Source organism: Equus przewalskii, chromosome 7 (assembly GCF_037783145.1).
Source record: "Equus przewalskii isolate Varuska chromosome 7, EquPr2, whole genome shotgun sequence".
NCBI lineage: Eukaryota > Metazoa > Chordata > Mammalia > Perissodactyla > Equidae > Equus > Equus przewalskii.
The window spans coordinates 4,742,927-4,764,378 of record NC_091837.1 but is presented as its reverse complement, the minus strand read 5'-3'; the positions used below and the strand labels follow the sequence as shown (position 1 = coordinate 4,764,378).

General features: G+C 48.0%; 1 protein-coding gene across 1 annotated transcript in view; it reads right to left on the bottom strand.

Moving 5' to 3' along the window:
• PI4KA (phosphatidylinositol 4-kinase alpha) overlaps positions 1 to 21,452 on the bottom strand; it is a 123,963-nt gene that overhangs the window by 30,684 nt on the left and 71,827 nt on the right. The window contains exons 20-29 of the mRNA XM_070628338.1: positions 17,094 to 17,202; positions 16,608 to 16,744; positions 16,288 to 16,421; positions 13,597 to 13,679; positions 8,514 to 8,584; positions 8,305 to 8,429; positions 7,088 to 7,169; positions 6,773 to 6,856; positions 5,424 to 5,513; positions 3,070 to 3,189 (exon numbers count right to left, since the gene is read on the bottom strand). Coding sequence (XP_070484439.1) covers positions 3,070 to 3,189; positions 5,424 to 5,513; positions 6,773 to 6,856; positions 7,088 to 7,169; positions 8,305 to 8,429; positions 8,514 to 8,584; positions 13,597 to 13,679; positions 16,288 to 16,421; positions 16,608 to 16,744; positions 17,094 to 17,202 — 1,035 coding nt within the window. The remainder of the gene's footprint in view (positions 1 to 3,069; positions 3,190 to 5,423; positions 5,514 to 6,772; positions 6,857 to 7,087; positions 7,170 to 8,304; positions 8,430 to 8,513; positions 8,585 to 13,596; positions 13,680 to 16,287; positions 16,422 to 16,607; positions 16,745 to 17,093; positions 17,203 to 21,452) is intronic.

Genomic DNA, 21,452 nt, shown 5'->3' with positions numbered 1-21,452 from the left:
GTGACTTAAAGATGGTAAAGGGTGACTGAAGGTGAGAGCAATGACAGCAGAACCAGCAAAAGCCAGCAAGGGCTCTTTCTTAAACACCAACTGGCTGCTGACAGCCTAATGGTAAAGACAAAATGGACACCCTAAATTAACAGGCAACCTACAGAATGGGAAAAACATCTGCAAATCACACATCCCCCTTCCTCTGCTTCAGCTTCAGCCTCAGTCCTGAGCCCACCTCCCAGCTCCCAGGACTTGGGGTCCCAGTGACATCTCTCCCTAGCCCTGGCTGGTCACTGCTCCCACGCATGCTCTCAGCTACAGCTCCGTGCAGTGTCATTGAAGGCCTCCAGCACGCGTCTAAATGACCACTTTCCACGATTCCCTTCAGCCCCATTCACTACAGATCAGCACAACTCACTGACATCTTGACATACAGATATGACTAGAGAAAATGAACTTCTCAGTTGTTGGAATTAAAAGGTATTTTTTCAGGGGGAGTGGGTGGGGAGAAAGAAGGTCAGGGGAAGAAAATAAAAATTTTTGGAAAAATCAAAACACAAGCAAGAACAAAAATATATGGTTTTCTCATAAAATTATTAAGCTAGTTTATTTAAAAAGAGGTCATGTACGGCCAGCCCTGGTGGCCTAGTAGTAAGTTTGGCGTGCTCCACTTTGGCAGCCTGGGTTCGGTTCCCAGGCATGGACCTACACCACTCATCTGTTACTGGCTGTGCTGTGGTGGCAACTCACATACAAAAAGAGGAAGATTGGCAGCAGATGTTAGCTCAGGGCGAATCTTTCCCAGCAAAAAAAAAAAAAACGGTCATGTAAAACTGCTTTCCGTTTTTTAGAAATAGTGTGGCCTTTGGCATCAAACAGGCCTTCGTTGGAACCTGGCTCTGCCATCAACCAGCTGTGAGACCCTGAGGAGGTCACTTGCTGTCCCTGAGCCTCAATGTGCTCCCCTGCAAAGTGGGGATGACAGTGGCCCTCTCCCAAGCTGTACTGGACTCAGCAACCTTCACAAAGCCTACAGTCCTTGGGGCAGCAAACGGCACTCGCGGGCCACAGTGCAGGCAGCTCCCGGCCTTGCATAACTGCTCTGACTGTTCCAGCTTACACCCAGTGCTCCAAGGGGTGGCAAGGCAGATGGCACTGCAAGGTATTCTGGCTCAGGTGTCTGGGCAGCATGACCCAGTGGCCTGAAATCGCGCTTCTGAAATGGCCTCCACAGCTGCTCTCGCCTCGGTGCTGTCTGATGGGGAGACGTCACTCTGGTAGGCTCCTGCACTTTCTGTGGAGCAGGGGCACCTTGGCCAGGATCTCCAGCATAACCAACAATCAGAACACACAATAAAAAGTATCCTTCCCTCTTTAGTAACAGAAAATGGAAAACCTAACCTAAATTTAATTTTGAGGAAAAAGATTTAAATCTGGGGGCTGGCCCAGTGGCGTAGTGGTTAAGTTCGCGCGCTCTGCTTCAGTGGTCCGAGGTTTGCAGGTTTGGATCCTGGGCATGGACCTACACACTGCTCATCAAGTCATGCTGTGGTGGCATCCCACATACAAAATAGAGGAAGACGGGCAGGGATGTTAGCTCAGGGCCAATCTTCCTCACACACACACACACACACACACACACACATTTAAGTCTTTTAGGCAAAATCGCTCTCTCCCAAGTCAGCTGGCTAGATCCTAGAGGACTACGAGTTGTTACATGCATTCTTAATCGATCAGTCCGGCTTCTGGTCTCTTCTTATCCTCTCAAAGTAGTAGAGGGACCCAGGTTGGAGAGCTGATCTCATGCCACCAGGCCTTGTCAGAGCAGGGAGATCTGGGGGCTGGCAGCTTGGTCTGTAAATGCAGGCTGTGCCTGGCTCTGTTGGCTGTGTTTGGGATGCAGATGTCTTCAGAGAGAACACAGTCATCTCCAGGTGAGAGATCCGATGATCACGTGAGGTGTGAGAAGACACCGGCTTCCTCGGGCACAGCCACAGGTCTGGCACAGAGGCCAAGGGCACTCAGGCTGCCTAACAGGCTCCTCCTATCCTGTCATGGCCACACTGAGAAATCACAGGGCCGCCATCCCTCCCAGATGCTCAGCCTCTGCAACTCCACTGTATCATGTCCTTAAAAGACAGGCAGGCAGCCTCTCCCTACCCCAGCCTGAGAGAGAGTCAAGAAGCACAAATGATACATGCAGTTGTGCTATGTTCAGCTGGATGGACAGAGGCCCTGGGCCCTGAGGTTGGGAGACGCCAAAACGCAACACTGCTAGTCAGATCACCTGTTGTCAAGCTCCTGCTCTGATCCTAGGCTCTAATTTAGCTCAGAAAGTACTGTTTAGTAGACCCGCTGTTCTCTAAATTAACCTCAAGCAGAACAAGACAGAGTTGAAGACGTGTGTGAAGTTCAGCACCTGCTGAAAACAGGACTACAAATGTTTCAGGTCAAAATGACTATAAAATAATGCTGTTCACGTCTAATAGAGATCAGTTCCCTTCCTCATGGATGTGGACAAGCAGAAATCCCATGTGATCAAGCTTATATCTCAATCAATCCATATTTTCAAAACTGAAGCACAGTAAGGAAATATCTGTTTTATTTATTTATTTATTTAATTTTAATTTCTTTATTATTATTTTTTAAAGATTTTATTTTTCCTTTTTCTCCCAAAGCCCCCCGGTACATAGTTGTGTATTTTTAGTTGTGGGTCCTTCTAGTTGTGGCATGTGGGACACTGCCTCAAGCATGGCTTGACGAGCGGTGCCATGTCCGTGCCCAGGATCTGAACTGGCGAAACCCTGGGCTGCTGAAGCAGAGAGCGTGAACTTTACCACTCGGCCACGGGGCCGGCCCTGGAAATACCTGTCTTAATGACCAGCTTTCCTCTGAACGTGGGGATCTCTTACCTGATTCCAACCTGCTGACAGACACTGTGAGCACCCCGACATGTGCGGCATGTGGGTGCCCAGGAGCCTTTTGTGAAAAGACACCTATGAGTTTTGGCCTTTTCTCCCCGCACTATGGCTCCCACAGTTGAAGGAGATCACTGCTCCCCAGGAGGCGCACACATACCCCAAGAGTTGTGTTCTGCTTGTTGTAGCTGGCAAAGTGAAGGATGCTCTCAGTGGCCATGGCCAGCCCCGTGTGCTGGGACAGTCCTGACACCCAGTTCTGATGTTTGTTCAGATATTCCTAAAATAGGAAAAAAAATGCTATTTTTTTTTAAAGCTAAAAATTAACCTTTATAAAATAAGGTGTGAGGCAGCAGAGCAAATACTGCTCTAGTGCTAGGTCTGCCCCTTCCTGACTGGCTGTGGGACCCTCAGTAAGTTAAAGCCCTCTGGCTGGCTGCTGCTCATGTGTGAATGAGGACAAAGCCCGATCCCAGAGCGGCTGGCACCCAGTAAATGTGAGAGGACCACTTATTCCTTTAGTACATCTTTGCTGACCCTCTGCCACCTGCCATGTGCTGCACTAGCCACCAGGGAAAGAGAGCTGCAGAGCCCTGGTCCTGCTGTCAACAAGTGGGCAGTTCTGCTGCAGCACCCCTGCTGCGAAGGGGGGAGTAAGGGACAGCAGGAAGGCAGAACAAGTGTCTGAGTCTGCCTGGCCAACCAGTGAAAGGGGGCACCGGGACAAAGGGACACCTGGCAGAGCGAGGAGTTGTGAGGGGGCCCAGAATTGCAGGAGTGGCAAGACCAAGGGACAAGACAGCAGGGGGCAAACCCAATCAGAGTCAGGCCAGGGCCAAAAAGCCTCGGGTACCAAGCAAAGGAGTTCAGGGTGAACTGTGTAACTCTCCTCAGGAAAATGACAGCAAGCATTTACACGTAAAACCATGCCACTGGTTTGGGAGGGTTCCTGAAGCCTCAGAAACCCAATCAAGGACCCCACAGTGATGGGGAGAGGCTAACGAGCACACACAGCAGGGAGGTACACTGAGCAGAGTTGCTATTGAAACGGGCTAGTGTGGTGGCAGCGTAGAGGACAGTTCAAGGCTGGGCTGAGGCTGCAGACAGGAAGCCCAGGCAGGACGGGGACAGTGAGGCTGGGCAGTGAGGGCTGGATAGCAGGTGGGGTGGGGGTTCAGACAGATTGATGTGCAGGGGAAATGGAAACAGAGGGCCTGGGGCAACAACCTGGGGATGCCTGGTAGAAGTATCAAGACCATTTCAAACCTTTTCATTTTCCACTTCCTTCTGAGGCCAGGCCTGAGAAAATAAACAGCTCTCCCTATTGACCTCTTTTTTGTCCACTAAACCCTTTTAGGAATGAAAGGGGTCTTCTCTTCTTTAGACTGCAGCCTTGGGAGCGGAGGCCTCTTTCCTCTACGTGAACCAAAAGAAATCAGACATTTCCTAAATATCAACAGTCTGAGAAATGACCACAGTCCGAAGAATACTAGTGTATACACCAGACAGCTACAGTCACCAGGTTACAGGCGTGACTCAGCTACAAGGGCCAGCTTTGTCCGGCTTAGCTGGTAGCCTGCCCAACACTGGAATCCATCTTTTTCATTCCCCCAATTGCTCCACCCTTGCTGCTCCAACACTTTGTGGAAGGCGAAACTTTATGGTGACCCTAGGCTCAACCCATGGGTTCTTGCAAAATGCATTTCCAAACAGCCTCCAAGGTTCTTGGAGCAGCTGCTCCATCCTTCCTGGATCCAACACCCAGAAACACTTTGGAACTAGCTTTATCTTGACAAATGTTGCCCAGGTCAACTTCACAAGCTCCTCTTGATGCAACTGCTCTTGGTGAAGCCAGATTTCTTCTAGTGGCATTTTCCTTATCTTTGACCCCTTTTAAGGCTACTCTTTCCTCTCACATATTGTGGTGTTTTTGTTCTGTCTCTGATTGACCATCTTCAACAATGGCTCACCTTGCAGTCATTTTACTTTACAGGCAGTGCTTTGGTCTGAAGGGACTCACGTGCTGCTACATGTGCAGCCTAGACAGAGCTCTGCGGGGATGAGTCCCAGCTCTGCTGCCACTTCAGCAGCCTCGCTCCAGGCCCTGCACTCAGTGGAGGTGCATGCAGTGCACTCTGCCCTCGGAGCTGCTGCTGCTGCCGGCCTGCCACGCCTCCCAGCCCCCAACACTGCCCTCACCCATCTTGCAAGCAGCCCCAAGTCCTACCACAAACCCGGCACCTCACCTGGTTAAGTGGTCAGGTTCTTGGGCCTGCCCACCCACGGATCCCACCACACCTGCCCCCCTAGGCCCTGACCAGTACATTTACCCCACAAGGTGTTCCTAACACAGATCAGCCTCTCAGGCTCCTATTATTTTCCAATACTAGACTGTTTATGTCTCTGCTCACACTAGTGCTGTTTCTCTTTCGAGTTTGCTGTGTCTGTGTAAAGCTCTTTGTATAGCTGGAAGGAACTTATCAAGATTGCTTTTTGATGATTTCAAGTCAGTACCTGTAGGTGGGACTTGGTAACCGTAGGCGCCCACTTCATCGCCTCCTGTAGGATCATCCCACAGCGTGCAGCAAAGTCCTTCACGATGCTCTGGAAGAGGGCGTGATCCACCCAAAGTCAGTGTATCTGGACTGTCAGAGGACAGCCAGCTGCATACTGTAGTTAGTTACTCTTATGGGCTGAACTGTGTTCCCCAAAACCCAAGCTCTAACCCCCAGAACTTCAGAATATAACTGGATTTGGAGATACGGTCTTTAAACAGGTGATTAAGTTAAAATGGGGTCATCAGGGTGGGGCCTAACCCACTCTGACTGGTGTTCTTCTAAGAGGAGATTATGACAGTCACGCACAGAGGGAAAACCCTGTGAGGGAACAGGACAAGGCAGTCGTCTACAAACCAAGGAGAGAGGTTTCAGAAGAAACCAACCCTGCTGACTCCTGGAACTTGGACTTCCAGCCACCAGAACTGGGAGAAAATAAACTTCTGTTGTTTCAGCCTCTAGTCTGTGGTACTTTGTTATAGCAACCCTGGCAACTAACACAGTGACGGTGTTCTAACACCAAGGCTCCCAGGTACAGGGAGTGTGCACATATCCTGGTCTGTAATTCTTTCATGAGGCTGTGTGGCAGGGTACACACACACAGCCCATCACATGGCCACAGTGCAACACGTGTCCTGAGTCAGTCACTGAAGGGCAAGGCAGGTCCCAGAGGTAAAAACCACTGCACATACCTTGTCACTGGGTGGGGAACTCCTGTGGGCACCTGGTTTGGCTGGGAGGTGCCGAGGTTGGGACGTGACCCAGCCCCAGGCTGGGTGAGTCTAGCCTGAGGTGAGCCCCAATCTGCCACAGCGAGGGCGAGTCTGATCTAGCAGGGCACATCTTCCTTATCTGGAGCTGTTTACTCTGCCTGCTTCCCATGGCGCAGCACAAAGCCAAAGTCATGTTTCTCTACTACCACACTAACAGACAGCTAGCACAACTCAGAGCAGTGAAGCTCGTCTGAAAGTCATGCTTGCTGAATGCGACTTTGAGACACTATAAACTGACAGGTAGCTGAAAATCTCTTTGGCAGCTGAACCAAGAAAAGAGCTAGGAGTTAGCATGGTTGAGTGGCAAGAACAGGATTCACAGACAGACAGACAGACCTGGGAATGAGTCACCATCCCGCTCATATGGGGTGACCCTGGCAACTGAGGTTTCTTCACTTGTGGGATGGGGTCAGTACCACTCACACCCCACACTCCTGGGGCGTGAGTCACAGAATGTATGGAAAGTGCCAGCCTTGACTGACTCAGGCGACAGCAGTGAAAACGGCTCTTAATAAGGGGACCACTCTGGGCCTACCTCTCGTGCTTCACAGGTGTCAGGAACGGTGATCCGATAGGGGGCGTCGGGGATGTCGTAGTAAGGCTGGTCCTTGTGAATATCCTGAAAGCACAACAGGGCTCTTGCAACCCACCTTTCCTGAGCTGTGCCTCCAGCCAACACGGGGCAGCAGAGCCTCTACTTCCCTTCCCCTACTTGTCCTGCCTGTGACGGGCTTCCAAACTTGTGGCAGCTTACTGGGAAAGGCCAGGGTGGGATTTGGACCTCCAACCCCCAATTCAGCCACTCATAGCACATATTACACTTGGGCATATGGAGGGCAGGGACACTCACGGCGCTAAGCGACAGCGACAGGGTCTGGAGGATGTCCAGCATGGTCTTCAGCACCGTCCCGCTCCAGAGCAAGTGGGGAAACCTGCACCAAGAGCCACTTCTCAGGGCCCAGGAGCCAAATCTCCAAGGAACCCACGTTCCTTAAAGAGCTGCTTCAGTGGTAGGAGGAGGTCAGGAGGTCTATGAAGCTGGGTGCCACTCCCCAGGCCCCTGCCAGCCCCACTCCTCAGGGCCAGACATGGCCCCTAGTGACATGCTCCCAACCTGACGCCCATTATATTGGTTACACACTAGCCAGGACACTCACCACTGCCTCTAAGTGATCCTCGTTTTTGACCAGGGCTCCCCAATATTTTTACAGCATGGAACAAAGAGAAAATGGCAGTATTTGCGTGACACCCTACAGAGAAGCAGCTGCTCCTGAACGTGGCGGCCTCAGGGCTAAGGAGGACAGTCTCTGCACTATGACTCATCGTGGCCCACTGCTCAGGTGGCCCACCTCAGACACACGCCCCACATATGCTGAACTTGCCCTCTGGTCCCGCTTGGACCAGGCACACAGCATCTGTGGCAGGCTCCAAAATGTCTGGACGCTTGTGGGGAGCTGTGAGCAGGCTTAGTGTGGCTGTTTGCTGCCTCTGGCCTTCACACTGCAAAGAGGCTGGCCTAGCCTACCCTTGAAGGTTCTTGTCTATTTGGGGGCATGGCCCACAAGAGTCTGCTTTGGCTCCCAGCACAGGCAGCCTAGAGTGGAAAAAGGTCAGTGTGGGCTTTCCTTCCTCTCTGAGGATCCAAGAAGACATCAATTCTACCAGCAGACCTCTGGCTGAGCCCTGGGCTAGAAGATAATACTTAGGATGGCTGAGAGCTTCCAGAGCAAGCCAGGGAGGCTCTGTGGCAGGGGAGAGTGGGCTGGGTCTCACCATGGAGGGTGGGTTTCAGAGACACAGGGACATGACCCCTCTGGTAAGGAGACATACCATAAGTAACAATGATAGCTCAGAATAAGCGGAAGTTGCAGGAGCAAAATCCAGACTCTGCAGCAAACTCACTGACATTCTGTGGGAGGCTGCATCGCCCTTTAAGAGTTTTAATTCTGATTCCTTCTTTTCTGGACCAACAATGTAAGGAGGATTCTTCCCTGCATTCCACATCTGCAAGTTCACACACACACGTGCGTGCACACACACAGAGCATTAGAAGGAAAACGAACTTACTTATCCACCAGACCAGACAGATACTTGTCCGCCACCCTCCGTATCCTCTTGTGAATGTGGTTGAAGTTCACCAGGAGGAACTGCGCGTGCCGTTCCAGCTCCTCTTCGTTCTCCTTGGTCTTAGCCTGGAGATTCAGAAGAGAAAGGTACAATAGGCGCCCTCTGTATGCCCCCCCACAGACACTGGCTTGAGCTCTGACAAGGCTTACTTTATCTGCCATCATGTTCAGGAAGGCGTCAAATACTTTATCTGCAACGGCAATCACACACTGCATCATCCCTAAAAAGAGGAGGTTTCCATGGGTCAGGAGCATCAACAGAAAGGGACCTGACCCAGCTCCTTTCAAACATTTCGTATGAGGGGCCGGCCCCGTGGCCGAGTGGTTAAGTTCGCACGCTCTGCTTCGGCAGCCCAGGGTTTCACTGGTTTGGATCCTGGGTGCAGACATGGCACCACTCATCAGGCCACGCTGAGGCGGGGTCCCACACAGCACAACCAGAGGGACCCACAAATATACAACTATGTACTGGGGGGGGGGGGTTTGGGGAGAAAAAGCAAAAAAACATTTTGTATGGACATGATCTTAGACTTACAGAGGAGTTGCAGAAGAGAGCATAGAGTTCTCACATACCCTTGAGCCAGCTTCCCCTGATATTAATATCTCATTTGTCAAAACTAAGAAACAGATGTTGATACAATATTATTTCCTAAATGTCAGGCTTTATTTGGATTTATAAGGATATATTTATCAGGATTTATTTGGATTTCCCCCATTTTCCCGCTGGTACCCCTTTTTGTTCCAGGACTCCACCCAGGACATCATGTGGCATTTACTCATCATGTCTCCTGTCTCCCCGAGTCTGTGCTGATTCTTCAATCTGTTCTTGTCTTTCATGACCTGGACACTTCTGAAGAGCACAGGTATTTTTTTTTTCCTGAGGAAGATTAGCCTTGTGCTAACATCAGTTGCCAATCTTCCTCTTTTTTTTGCTTGAGGAAGATTAGCCCTGAGCTAACATCTGTGCCAGTCTTCCTCTATTTCGTATGTGGGTTGCCACCTCCGCATGGCTGAAGAGTGGTATAGGTCTGCGCCCAGGATCTGAACCCGCAAACCCGGGCTGCCAAAGCAGAGCATGCTGAACTTAACCACTATGCCATAGGGCCAGCCCCGAGCACAGGTATTTTGCAGGATGTCCCTCAATTTAGGTTTGTCTGATGCCTGTTCATGATTAGACTAAGGTTATAGGACTCCAGGGAAAATATGCATCATATCAGGGGGGATACGAAATAATTATCTCCTATCGGTGGTGAGGGTGACCTTGATCACCAGGGTACAGTGTATCTGCCAGGCTTCCCACCGTCCAGTCACTAGTTCTCCTCTTCCATACTCTGTTCTTTACAAGTGAGTTACTGCATCCAGCCCACACTCAGGGAGAGGAATTAAGCACCACCTCCTGGAGAGAATCTGTTGCCTTAAGTTAAAACCACCACAGTAATTGGGAATTACTTTGGGAAAGATATTCTGAGGTTATGCAGATATCCTATTTCTCCATAAAATTTCGCCCACTAAGTCCAGCATCCATCAGTGCGTTCTGCAGATGGCAGCTTCTGTGGTTTTCATGGGAATTTTCTATTTTCCTTATCCTTTCTACCTTTAGTAATTGGAATTCTGTAAGGAAGGTTTGTCCCTTCTTCCCCATGTTTTATTTATTCAATCACCTAATCAGTATGGACTCACGGACATTTACTGCATTCGCTGGGTAATGCATCCGCTGAATCCAATCCCATCGTTGTTTGTTGCTCAAATTGTTTGAGCTTTGATTGCTTGGAGCTCTTTCAGGTTGGCTCCTGTGTTCTTGTGATGTGCCCATACGCTTTTTCTTTTTCTTCTCTTTCTTAGCATGACTTTACTGGCACTACAAGGTACCCCAGGCTCATCTTGTACTTCCCTGCTCCAGCCCTCCCTAGAATCAACCGTTTCTCCATGGAGCCTTGGTTCCTTTTACTGGAGAATGGTATTTAGAAACCAAGATCTGGGCACTGGGTGTGCTCGTTGTTACTGGGGTACAAAGCAGATTTTAAAAAGCAACAGCACAGCATGAGATCACAATGCTGAGGAGAGAAGTGTAATAAACAGCCAACTCGTCCTCCACAACGCTGTCCCTCTTACCCAGTGTCTTTACCTAGGATGGCTAAATGACAGGGCTCCAAGGCCAGCAGGGCAGAGAGAGTAGGCAGGTGCTGCACCTCTGTACCCTGGGACCAGCAGAGCCTGAAACATAAAGAGGCACCTCATATCCTTGTTACCAGGATAAATGGGCCCACTAGCTCTCAGATACGAAAAGTGATTAGTGTGACCTGGACAGATGCCCAAGTGTAGAGAGAGGCTGTTTTCTTTCTTCTTCTTTTTTTTTGTGAGGAAGATTGGCCCTGAGCTAACATCCCTGCCCATCTTCCTCTATTTTGTATGTGAGATGCTGCCACAGCATGGCTTGATGAGTGCTGTGTAGGTCTGTGCCAGGGATCCAAACCTGCAAACCCCAGGCTGCTGAAGCTGAGTGCATGAACTTAACCACTATGCCACGGGGCCGGCCCCAAGAGAGAGGCTGGTTTGGTGGGTGAAATCTCGTTTTTGGGGCTGTGCATTTAGTGTAATATTTTTCCATAAAGGTCTTAGGAAACTGAAATTGTAAGTTCCTAATAAATAATAATCAGATGGTGGTCAGATGCCAATCATTATCATAAGAATAATTATACAATAATATAATATGATATATCATTATCATTATAATAATTTTATTATAATTATTATAATTATAATAAAATGCTATATATTTTTTTTTGCTAGTATATTTTTTACTTAAAAAAGCCACTCCCCTTTTGCACTGCAGGCTAATTCTGGATTACCAGTGTACTGACCAACAGGGTTGCCGGCAGGCAAGCAGCAGGCTCCTGCCATCCCCGTCCTGCACTGCGGGAGCACAGGAGGCTCGGCTGACACCTGCACAGAGGAGGCGCCAGCCATCCTCTTTGGGAGGTGGTAGATGTTTCATATAACCTCTCTCCTGGTTGGTTCTGAAAATTCATGAATAATATGTCTCCAAAGATATTTCCTTTCCACCTCTCATGTTTTAGGAGAGAAAAGGAAGGGAGAAGTAAACTCAATAGGTTTATTGAGCATTTATTGGCTTAACCTAAGTACCATATTCAAAACAAAAACAAATAATCCATTTGAGATCATGTGGAAAAGTATGGCGTACCAAGAAAACTACAAGTGTCTGTGAACAGCAAATCAGTCCCCAGTGCAATTTAATTTCTTTTTATGACACAGAAACAGAAAAACAGAGCTTAGGAGAGAATATTTAGCTTCAGAAAGGCACCTGATTCAGTCTCTAGATATTATCATTAGGAGGCTGGCAAAATGTGATAAGTTCTTGAGCCCCTAGGGGCTGGTGGTCTCAATTTTTTGTTGTTGCTTACTCTTCCTCCTAGAAGCAAAGAATCTCAGGGTGACCCAACTGTCTTGCACAAAATAGCTGCTAAATAAACAAGCACTGGGTGGATGGAGGGAGCAAATCAATGAAAAGCTCAGCCAGTGGTTAACAGTACCTCTACTACACCCCGAAATGGTCCTGGGGCATGTGTGTGAGGCCTTCTGAGTGTGGCGGCTCTCTTCTCCTGTATCCTGCACCCCAGTGGGAGGGGCTTCCTTCCGTACAAACGGCCTGCCTGCACCTTCCGCTGTGGCCTCTAACTGGCTTCTCCTCACTCCAGTTCTCCCTTCACTGCCAGCAGAGGGAGCTTTCAGAGAACCCTCATATCACCCTTCCTTGCCAACCCCACAAAAATAAATTCACGCGCCTAATTACCCAACTCTGTTGTGCAGGAGTGCAAAGTGCTTTACAAAGGACTTACTGGATAAAGGTCTTACATGAAGCAGCATCTCAGAGTCCCTGGTTTGATTTTTTTAAAAGATTTCTTCAAGGATTGATTTTTCAACAAAAGAAAAAAATGGTACAGAAGTGTCTGGGGATTAGGCCCCCACTGGCAAGAACAAGCTGACAGATTCTTCAGTGTGCCAATGGCTTTTGGCATGGAAAGGACTCCTTACTACTAACTGCACTTTATTTGTACTAAATTTACGAATTTTTTTTTTTTTTTGAGGAAGATTAGCCTTGAGCTAACATCTGCCACCAATCCTCCTCCTTTTGCTGAGGAAGACTGGCCCTGAGCTAACATCCATGCCCATCTTCCTCTACTTTTACATGTGGGACGGCCTACCATAGCATGGCTTGCCAAGATTTTTGTATTCTGAAACTTTCCCAGAAATGATGTAGCCCTTAAATCGGATGTGGCCCACAGGTCCTGAGCCACTGCCCTGACATTCTGGCCTGGCCTGATGGTGTCGTTGGAAGTGTTCGTGGTTCTGAGTGGGGTCTCCTCGTAATCAGCAGGACACTCAAGGTGTGGAGCCCCTCATGGCAAGGAACAGGGGCTGTACCCCACACCAAGCCCTCTAAGGGCTACTCTTGGCTAACAGAACAGCTTTAGCTGGCGACTCTGTGGGACGCCTCTACCCATCACCTTCTGGATGCCCTTTCTACCTGGTCACCTCCTGAGACCAGGTATGACCCTATCGTGGGTGCTGGGCCTCTTCCTGGACTGTGTGGCTCTTTTCTGGTGTTCCCTTTTTCCTGATTACACAAGAGAAACAACTACTTCACAAATACTTAATAGAAGAAATAAACATTTTATATATCTAAATATATATGTCATATATATTTATATACATATCACATATGTATATCCTAGTATATTTGCCATTCTTTTAAGCAAAATAATAAAAATATGTACTCATGATCAAAGTATGATAATTTGTCCACCGGGAGTCCTTTAAATTCCTTCTTGGTCCTCTCAGCCTGCTCTGGATATTTAAAAAGCATGACTGATTCCTGGCAACAACAAGAAGCTCTAGGTCCATCAACAACCATCTGAGGAGTCCAGGGTCCTTTCAGCAGAGGACAGGATCAGGGACTGAACTCTGGGGGCTGGAGTGCGCATGAGCACTGATGGTGGGCATGAGTGACCCACTGTCTGCTCTTGGGCCTTCACCGCAGTGGCAGAGCCAGAAAGATGTATTTTTCATGGTTATATGTTCTATGCTGATCTTTCCAATGTATATGTAGCTTCATAAAACTATTTTCCCCAAGTAGACAAAAAATAGGGAGTCACATTCTTTTTTAACTATTACAGCTCAATTGATCACCAGAGTACCACAAAAATAAACTTACCAGACTTGTCTTTCTGAATAGCTTTATCTTCAAAGTAGCAGAACATTACCTGGAAGCGGTCAGGATCTGTTGAGCGTAGTACCCTAACAATGAGAACAGCTTTGAGTAAATTTGGAAAAATCCAGGCCCTCCCTATCACAGATGCTGCCCATAACTAGTGAGGTGTAAAGACCAGATGCCCTACATCATTTAAAGGGGTGTATGCTGACACATGCTTTCTGGAGAGTGCTGTCCACCATCTCTCACAACATTCCCATACTGTTACACCCAGCAACTCATCACTATTGACCTGTCTTAAAAGGTTATGTGCACAAGGATTCCCCTAATAGCGCTGGCTGAATGTCCATTAACAGGAGATGGGTCAGATAAACCAAAGTACATCCATTCGATGGCACGTCATGCAGCCACCAAAATGAGAGGTATTATTATGTGCTGCTACAGACAAACACTCAAGACCTGGTGTTACGTGAAAAAGCAAGGTGCAGGGGAAATAGGTCCAGCATGATCCCATTGCTGGGTTTCCTAAAGGCCTCCATGGGCCTTGTGTGTGTGTAGGATATATATGCCTGCATATGCTTACAAAATCTCTAGAAGGGAAAGCAAGAGACTATCAACAGGCGGGATCCCTGGATTTAGGGCTAGGAAAGTGAGACTTGTATTTTTCACCTTTAGCATCTTCTGTACCATTCCAGTGTTTTTTCTTCTCTTTTTTGTTTTAGGTACCATGGACATTTTTACTTTTATAGTAAAAAATATCTTTAACCTTGGGGGAAAAGGAAGAGAAAGAAGTGCATGCCCTTGACTCATGCACCCTGTGGAGGGCCAGCCAGGTTTGGAGGCCTCCGCTAAGATGGCATGGGCACGCGCTTACGCAGCTAGTGCTCGGCAGAGTGTGGCCGTGGACTTCTGCACCGACCCTTCTTGACTTAAGCCTCAGCAGGGCAGGCTGGATGGCTTTAAACACAGACATTCTCGAGTGCTCACAGGCACACAGCTTTAACAAATTTTCTCACATTTTCCACTTGGTTGTTTTAAAGTTCTCCCAGTAACCAGTGGCTGAGAATCTGAGGCAGTTCTTGAATAAAGGCTTCAGGGGTGCTTCTCTGTGCTAACAGAGTACTCCCTGGGATCCAGCAGGCAGCCCAAGGCAGGAACTGACTCTCGGGAACTGCCTGTGGGCCATGGGCCGTCCCCTTATAGTCTTCCTTTAGCAGCCCACTCAAGAGGCTGTCCTGAGAAGCTGAGATCACCGTTCCTGGGCACACTTGTGGGAAGTGGAAGGCAGCCCTGCCTGCAGGCACATGAGGCTGAGGGGGTCAGGAGATTTTGCTGTTTTCTTCGCCCCTCTGCTTATTTCCAAGTTTTAGTGAAATGTTCTCCTATTACTTTTATAACTGAAAAAAAATTATAATGAAAAAAGGAAAGAAAGTCAAAAGCCCCTTGGCTCTGTGGGACTCGGGAGAGAATGGGTCACTAGTTTTCAAATTCTGTTCTGTGGTGGTGTCCTTGGGCTGCTGAGAGGCAGCAAGGAGGGAACTGAGTGGGAGCGTGGGGGCTCACTCCCACTTAACCAAAACAGCCTTAATCTCTTTTACATGTTGAGCTTCCAAGTAAAATTTCTCTTATCAGAGGGTTTTGTGGCATCAAATAAAGGTTAAAATAGTGGCATTTTCCAATATCACTCCTGTAAGAATTAATATTTTCTTTTTCAAACCATTTGAGAAAGACATTATTCTATAACTTACTGTACCAGTCCCGTGACTTAAACAAATAGGCTAAGTATAATCTGACCTTTTTTGGTGACAAGGATACATTACTCTGTAGCTAGTGTATTAGCTGCAGCCCAGGATACCTCAGGCCTTACCACAGCAGGTCTGCAGCATCCACACTGGCTAACAGGCGGCTGGGCTCCGAGCATGTTGGCTGCTTTTTCCAGCCTTCATTTATGAGAGGCAGCATGGCACAGTGCTTAAGAGACTATCAGAGTTTCAATTCAAATCAGAGATTATTACCTCAGGCAATCTACATAACTGCTCAGTGTCTCAGTTTCCTCATCTGTAAAATGGGTATGCAACAATGCTACCTCATAGGCTTACTGGAGAACGTGTCAAAACACGTAATTTAGCATAGTGCCTGGCATGGCATAACCACTCAATCTATGTTAATACTGGTATTGTCATAATGACAATTACAGATCATAACAATTATCATAGCTGTTAGGACCACTGTGACTGCAGCTGCATCCTGACCACCAAGTTGCTTTGGAGCAGGCCCTTGCCCTCCCACTTCCATTTGCTCTTTGTACTCCACTGTGGTCCTGGAAACCAGCTCAGTGAGTGTCTTAGAGCATTCTCACATTCTCATCGAGGGCTGGTTCCTGACAGGGGCTCTAGCCCAGCCAAGTGGGCTGAGTTTACAACATCTATTGTGACCACTCAGAAGCCTATTTCCTATGGGCGTCGGGGTACGGTGGGGAAGACAAGAGTTACACCCCTGAGGTGTTATTGGACTCGGCATTTGGTGCTCAGGAAGGAGGAGTACACAAGAAAACCAGAGTGTGTTGTGCTGTTGTTTGTTTCTAAGAAAGCTTACATATCTTGGGAGGAGTTGAAAAAAGTTCCATGCCTAGAAGCACAAAAATGTAAAAATCAGCTCGAATGTGGAAGTGCAGGGAGGTGAAGGCTTGCATACCTCATGTACTCCAGCCGGTAAACAGACAGGAGGTAGGTGGACATGGCGAAGTCCAGCTTGTTGATGAGGGCGGACACTTCGGGGGCTGGGTCCAGCAGGTTGATGATGGTGCTGCGGAGCTCACTCAGTTCAGCCTGGAGGGAAAAGAATGCTCAAGGGCTCACACGGACACCAGGAGGGGAAGATGGCTCCTCCAGGAGCAAACCCTAGTGGCTAACACGTGTTAACAAGGACAACGAAGGATCTGCTTTCATTGTTCAAGAAAGCTTAGCAAACCCCCGCCCTGCATCATCTGTCCTTGGCAGGACAAGAATCCTTACGGGGGTGACTGTGTCATTTTTCATGGCTGAGTTATACTGGAGGACAGAACGCAGTGGCTCTTTGCTGGGAAAGGTGAGCAGGGGAGACTTGGTGGCTATTTCGCAGACCCCCTCGTACCATTCTTCCGGCCAGAGTCCTGCAAGAGAGTGCACATGAGTGAGCCTACCACCTTGGTCAAGAAGCATTGCAGTGGGGTCGACACTAAGTCTGGAGCCGTGGGCCCTTTGTTCCAGCCAATTATCCTCAAAATGGGGCACAGAAACAAGTCTGTTATCTAACTTGGGCAAGTTTTCCCTAAGATATGTGGTATTCTCAGAACCCTAAACTACACGGGGGAAGCGTAACATTTGCAAATCCTGTAGGAAGCAGCAGCTGCATGTGGACTAACTTCGAAGGCATGCACATTCATAATCAGGTTAAGTCCCACCTCACCTGTTTTCTCACCCTGCGCTCTGATTTCCCTGAGAGAGTAAACACACCCCTACCTGACCCCTCCACAGCGAATCCCATCAGTACGGAATAGAGCCAGAAATCCCGGAAGAGCTTCTGCAACCGTGGCTTAGCTTCCTTGATGGGTGGCAATCGACGGGTGAGCTGGTGAGCCAAGGAGAGAGGGAGAAAAGGTTATTTGCTCACGAAACCCTAAAACTTGCAGCTATAAAATCAATATTTGGTGACACAGGTAGAACTTACAATATGTCAAATAAAAAAATGCAAAATGTATAAATAAGATAAAATCAACCACAGATTCATTCTCCAAGCACGTTCTCAGAGAATGAGTCAGTCAGACCGGGTCTGAAAAGGCACAGTGAGCCATGACCAATGCTTCTCAATAAGTTCACCAGTAAATGTTCATTCATTCAGCAAACATTTATTATCTAACATGCACCAGGCATTGCGCCTGGGAGGTGAAAACCCTACACTCAAAGGCCTTTCTGCCTACTTTGGAGGCAGGTAAGCAAACAATCACAGTGTGGCGAGCTCGCGGAGAAGGTGCCACGGGTCTCGATGTTAGCATGTGAGTAAACCTTAGGCAGGCAGAGAAGAGAGTGCAGCCCGTCCAGCCACAGGAGCAGCAGGCCCAAGGCCTGCTTAGGGGAAGGCAACAATGAACTGGGGCTGGAGCTCAGGTGAAGGGATGTGATTGGGAGAAACAGGGAGATCGTGAGAAACATTGTGGGTCCCAGAAGTGGCTTTCAAACCTTCCCCAGCAGCACAAGCTTTTCAACCAGTAATCTTGGGCAGAATCCCAGTATGTGAAACGAGTAAAAGCAGAGTTACTGAGGTACAGGAGTAAGGGGCTAAAGGCCCTGCGTCCTACTCCAAACAGTATCCTAGCCAGTGTGAAGGGAGAGCGTCTCAGTTATGTAAAATGGTTGAAGTTGTGCACAACACCCGGCTGGATGAGTCGATCCTCACAGAACCTGCAGAGGACATCGAGGCCCCACACAGTGATCATTAACTTGCAATTGTTGGGAAGGGCTCCGCAATCCACACACTTCTGAGTGCCAAGCGTATGCCAGGGACACAGAGGTGGGATGGATGATGATGCTCATGGTGCGGGTGGGGGACAGCGAGATGGGCACTCGCACACATGGCTGGTAGGACTATAAATTGGTGCACTTCCTGGAAAGCAATTTGATAATATGCATAAAAAATTCTGAATATCCCCAACATTTCACCTAAAATCTCATCTCTAGGAATCTATCAAAAAAAAAAAAAAAAGCTGATTTAGGCAGAAAAATGTAACATTTGTTATAACAGCAAAATAAATAGGAAAACACTGAATATCTACCTGAAAGCGATATTTGAATTAGTTACGGTGTATTAAAAATCCTATTTTCTAAGAATATTTGGTGACAGGCAAAACTTACAATATGTCAAGTAAAAAAATGCAAAATGTATAAATAATAAGATACAGATTTACAATATACGTATATAAATATATATGCATAGAAAAAGAAGGGGGAAAAAACAGCCACATATCATTTCCAGGTGGCTAGGTTGCCAGGAGTTTCCATTTTCTTTTTTAAAATTGTCTGTACTTCCTAGAGTCCTGCCATAAACATGTTTCTTCCACAATCAGAGGGAGGGCGCAGGTGCTGGCCCAGGTCTCAGCAACATGCTGTATGGGAGGACGAACAGTTTCTCCTCGAAAGCCACTGGGATGCTGGGTCCTTGTGGAGAGTCACTCGAGATCTGGGGGTACTGGGTGGACTCTGGGAAGGTGCTGATGCGGTGGAGGAGCACTGTGGAGGGCAGCAGCAGACGGAGGTGTCTCCAGACAGGAAGCCCAGAGCCGCATAGAACACTGCCATGAAATTACAGTTGATGAGGGGCTTCCACCTTGCCATGACCAGAGATGGTAGGTCTGAGAATAAGGGGCTGTGGGACTGACTGTCTTTGAGGTGACAGACCTGCCTAGGATGAGGTCCCAAGTGATGATGGAGACATGATGGGGTCCCAGAGCGCAACGTTGGCTCGGTGTCCAAGGTCTATGTGGCTAAGAGGTTCTCGTGTCCTATAAAGAGAACTTGCCTTTGATGGTTATGGAAAAGGTCAGGCTTCCAGAACACTTCACTACCAATGGGATCAGAGGCTCCAAGTGACTGGGAGGTCCAAAGTGGTTTTGGCACAGGTGAGAGAAAATGACCCTCAAAAATCCCTCTTTGATTTGTGGTCCTACTCCTCATCCTGTGAACTTTCTGGCTCCCTCCTAAGGACGTGGGCTTGGAAGTGCCTGGTGGGTTCCTGCTCTCTGATGGCTCCTGATCCCCAGGAAGGGAAGACTATGGTGGAATCAGAAAAGGCCCAAGAAGTGCTCTGAAGAATCCTGAGACAGACATGGTACAGCCATGGCTGGTTAGAATCCTGTGCAGGGGACACATTCCTATGCTTCAGGAAAGACAGAAGGGAGCCAGGAGGTTCTAGAGAAGGGCCATAAGACAATGAAGGGGTGCTGTTTGGCCTCTGACACAGGAGGGGCAAAGGCTGAGAGGAAAAGGTTACAAGATAACTGACCTGCTTTCTCCTAAAAAGATCAGGATCAAAGAAAAAAGACCAAAATAGAGTCTAAAGAGACATAACTGCCAATACAATGCATGAACCCTAACTGGATTCTGGATTTTAAAAAAGCTATCAAAGGGGCTTGCCTGGTGGTGTAGTGGTTAAGTGTGTGCACTCCACTTCAGCGGCCCAGGGTTCACAGATTTGGATCCCAGGTGCAGACCTACACACTGCTTATCAAGCCATGCTGTGGCGGCATCCCACATACAAAACAGTGGAAGACTGGCACAAATGTTAGCTCAGTGACAATCTTCCTCAAGCAAAAAGAGGAAGATTGGCAATGGATGTTAGCTCAAGGCCAATCTTCTTCACTGAAAAAAAAAAGCACTATCAAAGAAATCAGGGAGAAATCTGACGTGGACTGGATGTCTGATATATGAGAGAAGGACTGTGATCTTCCCAGATGTAACAGTGGCACAGAGCAGCTCCAGAGCCCAGGGTTGAATAGTTGTGATCTCACCTACAACTCACCTTCATATACTTCAGGAAATATCCCCAACACAGTCATGGAATTAAGCAGATACAACAAAATATTAACGGTTTTATCTAGGTAGTTGGTATATGGATGTCCATTATTCAATTCTTCTAACTGCTCATGTATATTTTAAAATTTCATAATAAAAAGTTGGAAAACATATCTGACTGAGGCAAGACTTGGACCTGGAAAGAAAACAGTGCAGTATGTGTGACAGAAGGTACTACTTTGCAGTGAGGGACGAAACCATGCACTTCTCATGGGGAACAGATTCAAAAATGTCAAAAGTGTCAGGAAGGGCTGAAATCCAGTTTTTCAACAATGGTTACATGATCAGAAATCTAGATATGCAGGAAACAGTACTGGTCACTGGTTTAAAAATAACCAAAGTAGTACATACTCATAGAAAGGAAACTCCAACAAAGAAGTATATAGAGTGAAAAATGGAAGTTTTCCACCTGACCTTCCATTTCTAATACTAAAAGTTGGCTGTCTCCTTCCAGATTTTTCCTGTGAATAAATGTACATACTATCAGGGGCCAGCCCCATGGCTGAGTGGTTAAGTTGGCGCACTCCACTTGGGCGGCCCAGGGTATTGCCGGTTCGGATCCTGGGCGCGGACATGGCACCACTCATCAGGCCATGCTGAGGTGGTGTCCCACATAGCACAACCAGAAGCACTCACAACTAGAATATACAACTATGTACTGGGGGGTTTTGGGGAGAAGAAGAACAACAACAACAAAAAGATTGGCAATAGTTGTTAGCTCAGGTGCCACTCTTTAAAAAGAAAAAAAAAATGTACATACTATCAAAGTGATAATGTTAATGTTTACCGAACATTTACTCCTGGATGCCAGGCACCCCTCTATGCGCTTTCCACACAGTCATTCTCTCATTTCATTTTCGCAACACCCTTGTAGAGGTGAGAACAAGGAGAGGGAGGCGGGAGGCGGGACTTCGGCCAGGGCCGTCAGTGCAGCTTTAGTGAAGGCGAGAGCCAATGGCGAGAGCAGCAACCATGCAATAGTCAGGAAGGAAGATGCTCCGTGCAGAAAGAACAAGTGCCAAGGCTCTGACAGGGGCCAGGCTTAGGGAGTGCGAGAACAAGGAGGAGACGAGACGAGGGAGCTGGCCAGGAGCAGATCACGTGGGGCTTAGCAGGCCTGCCGAGGAGTTTGGACACAGGTAGCAGCCTCTCCACACACTGGCATGATGGCACCCACGATAAAGATCTGTTATTGAGGAGGAACGATGAAGGCTCTGAGAAAACAGCATCTGACCAAAGCTACTAAGTGCTAAA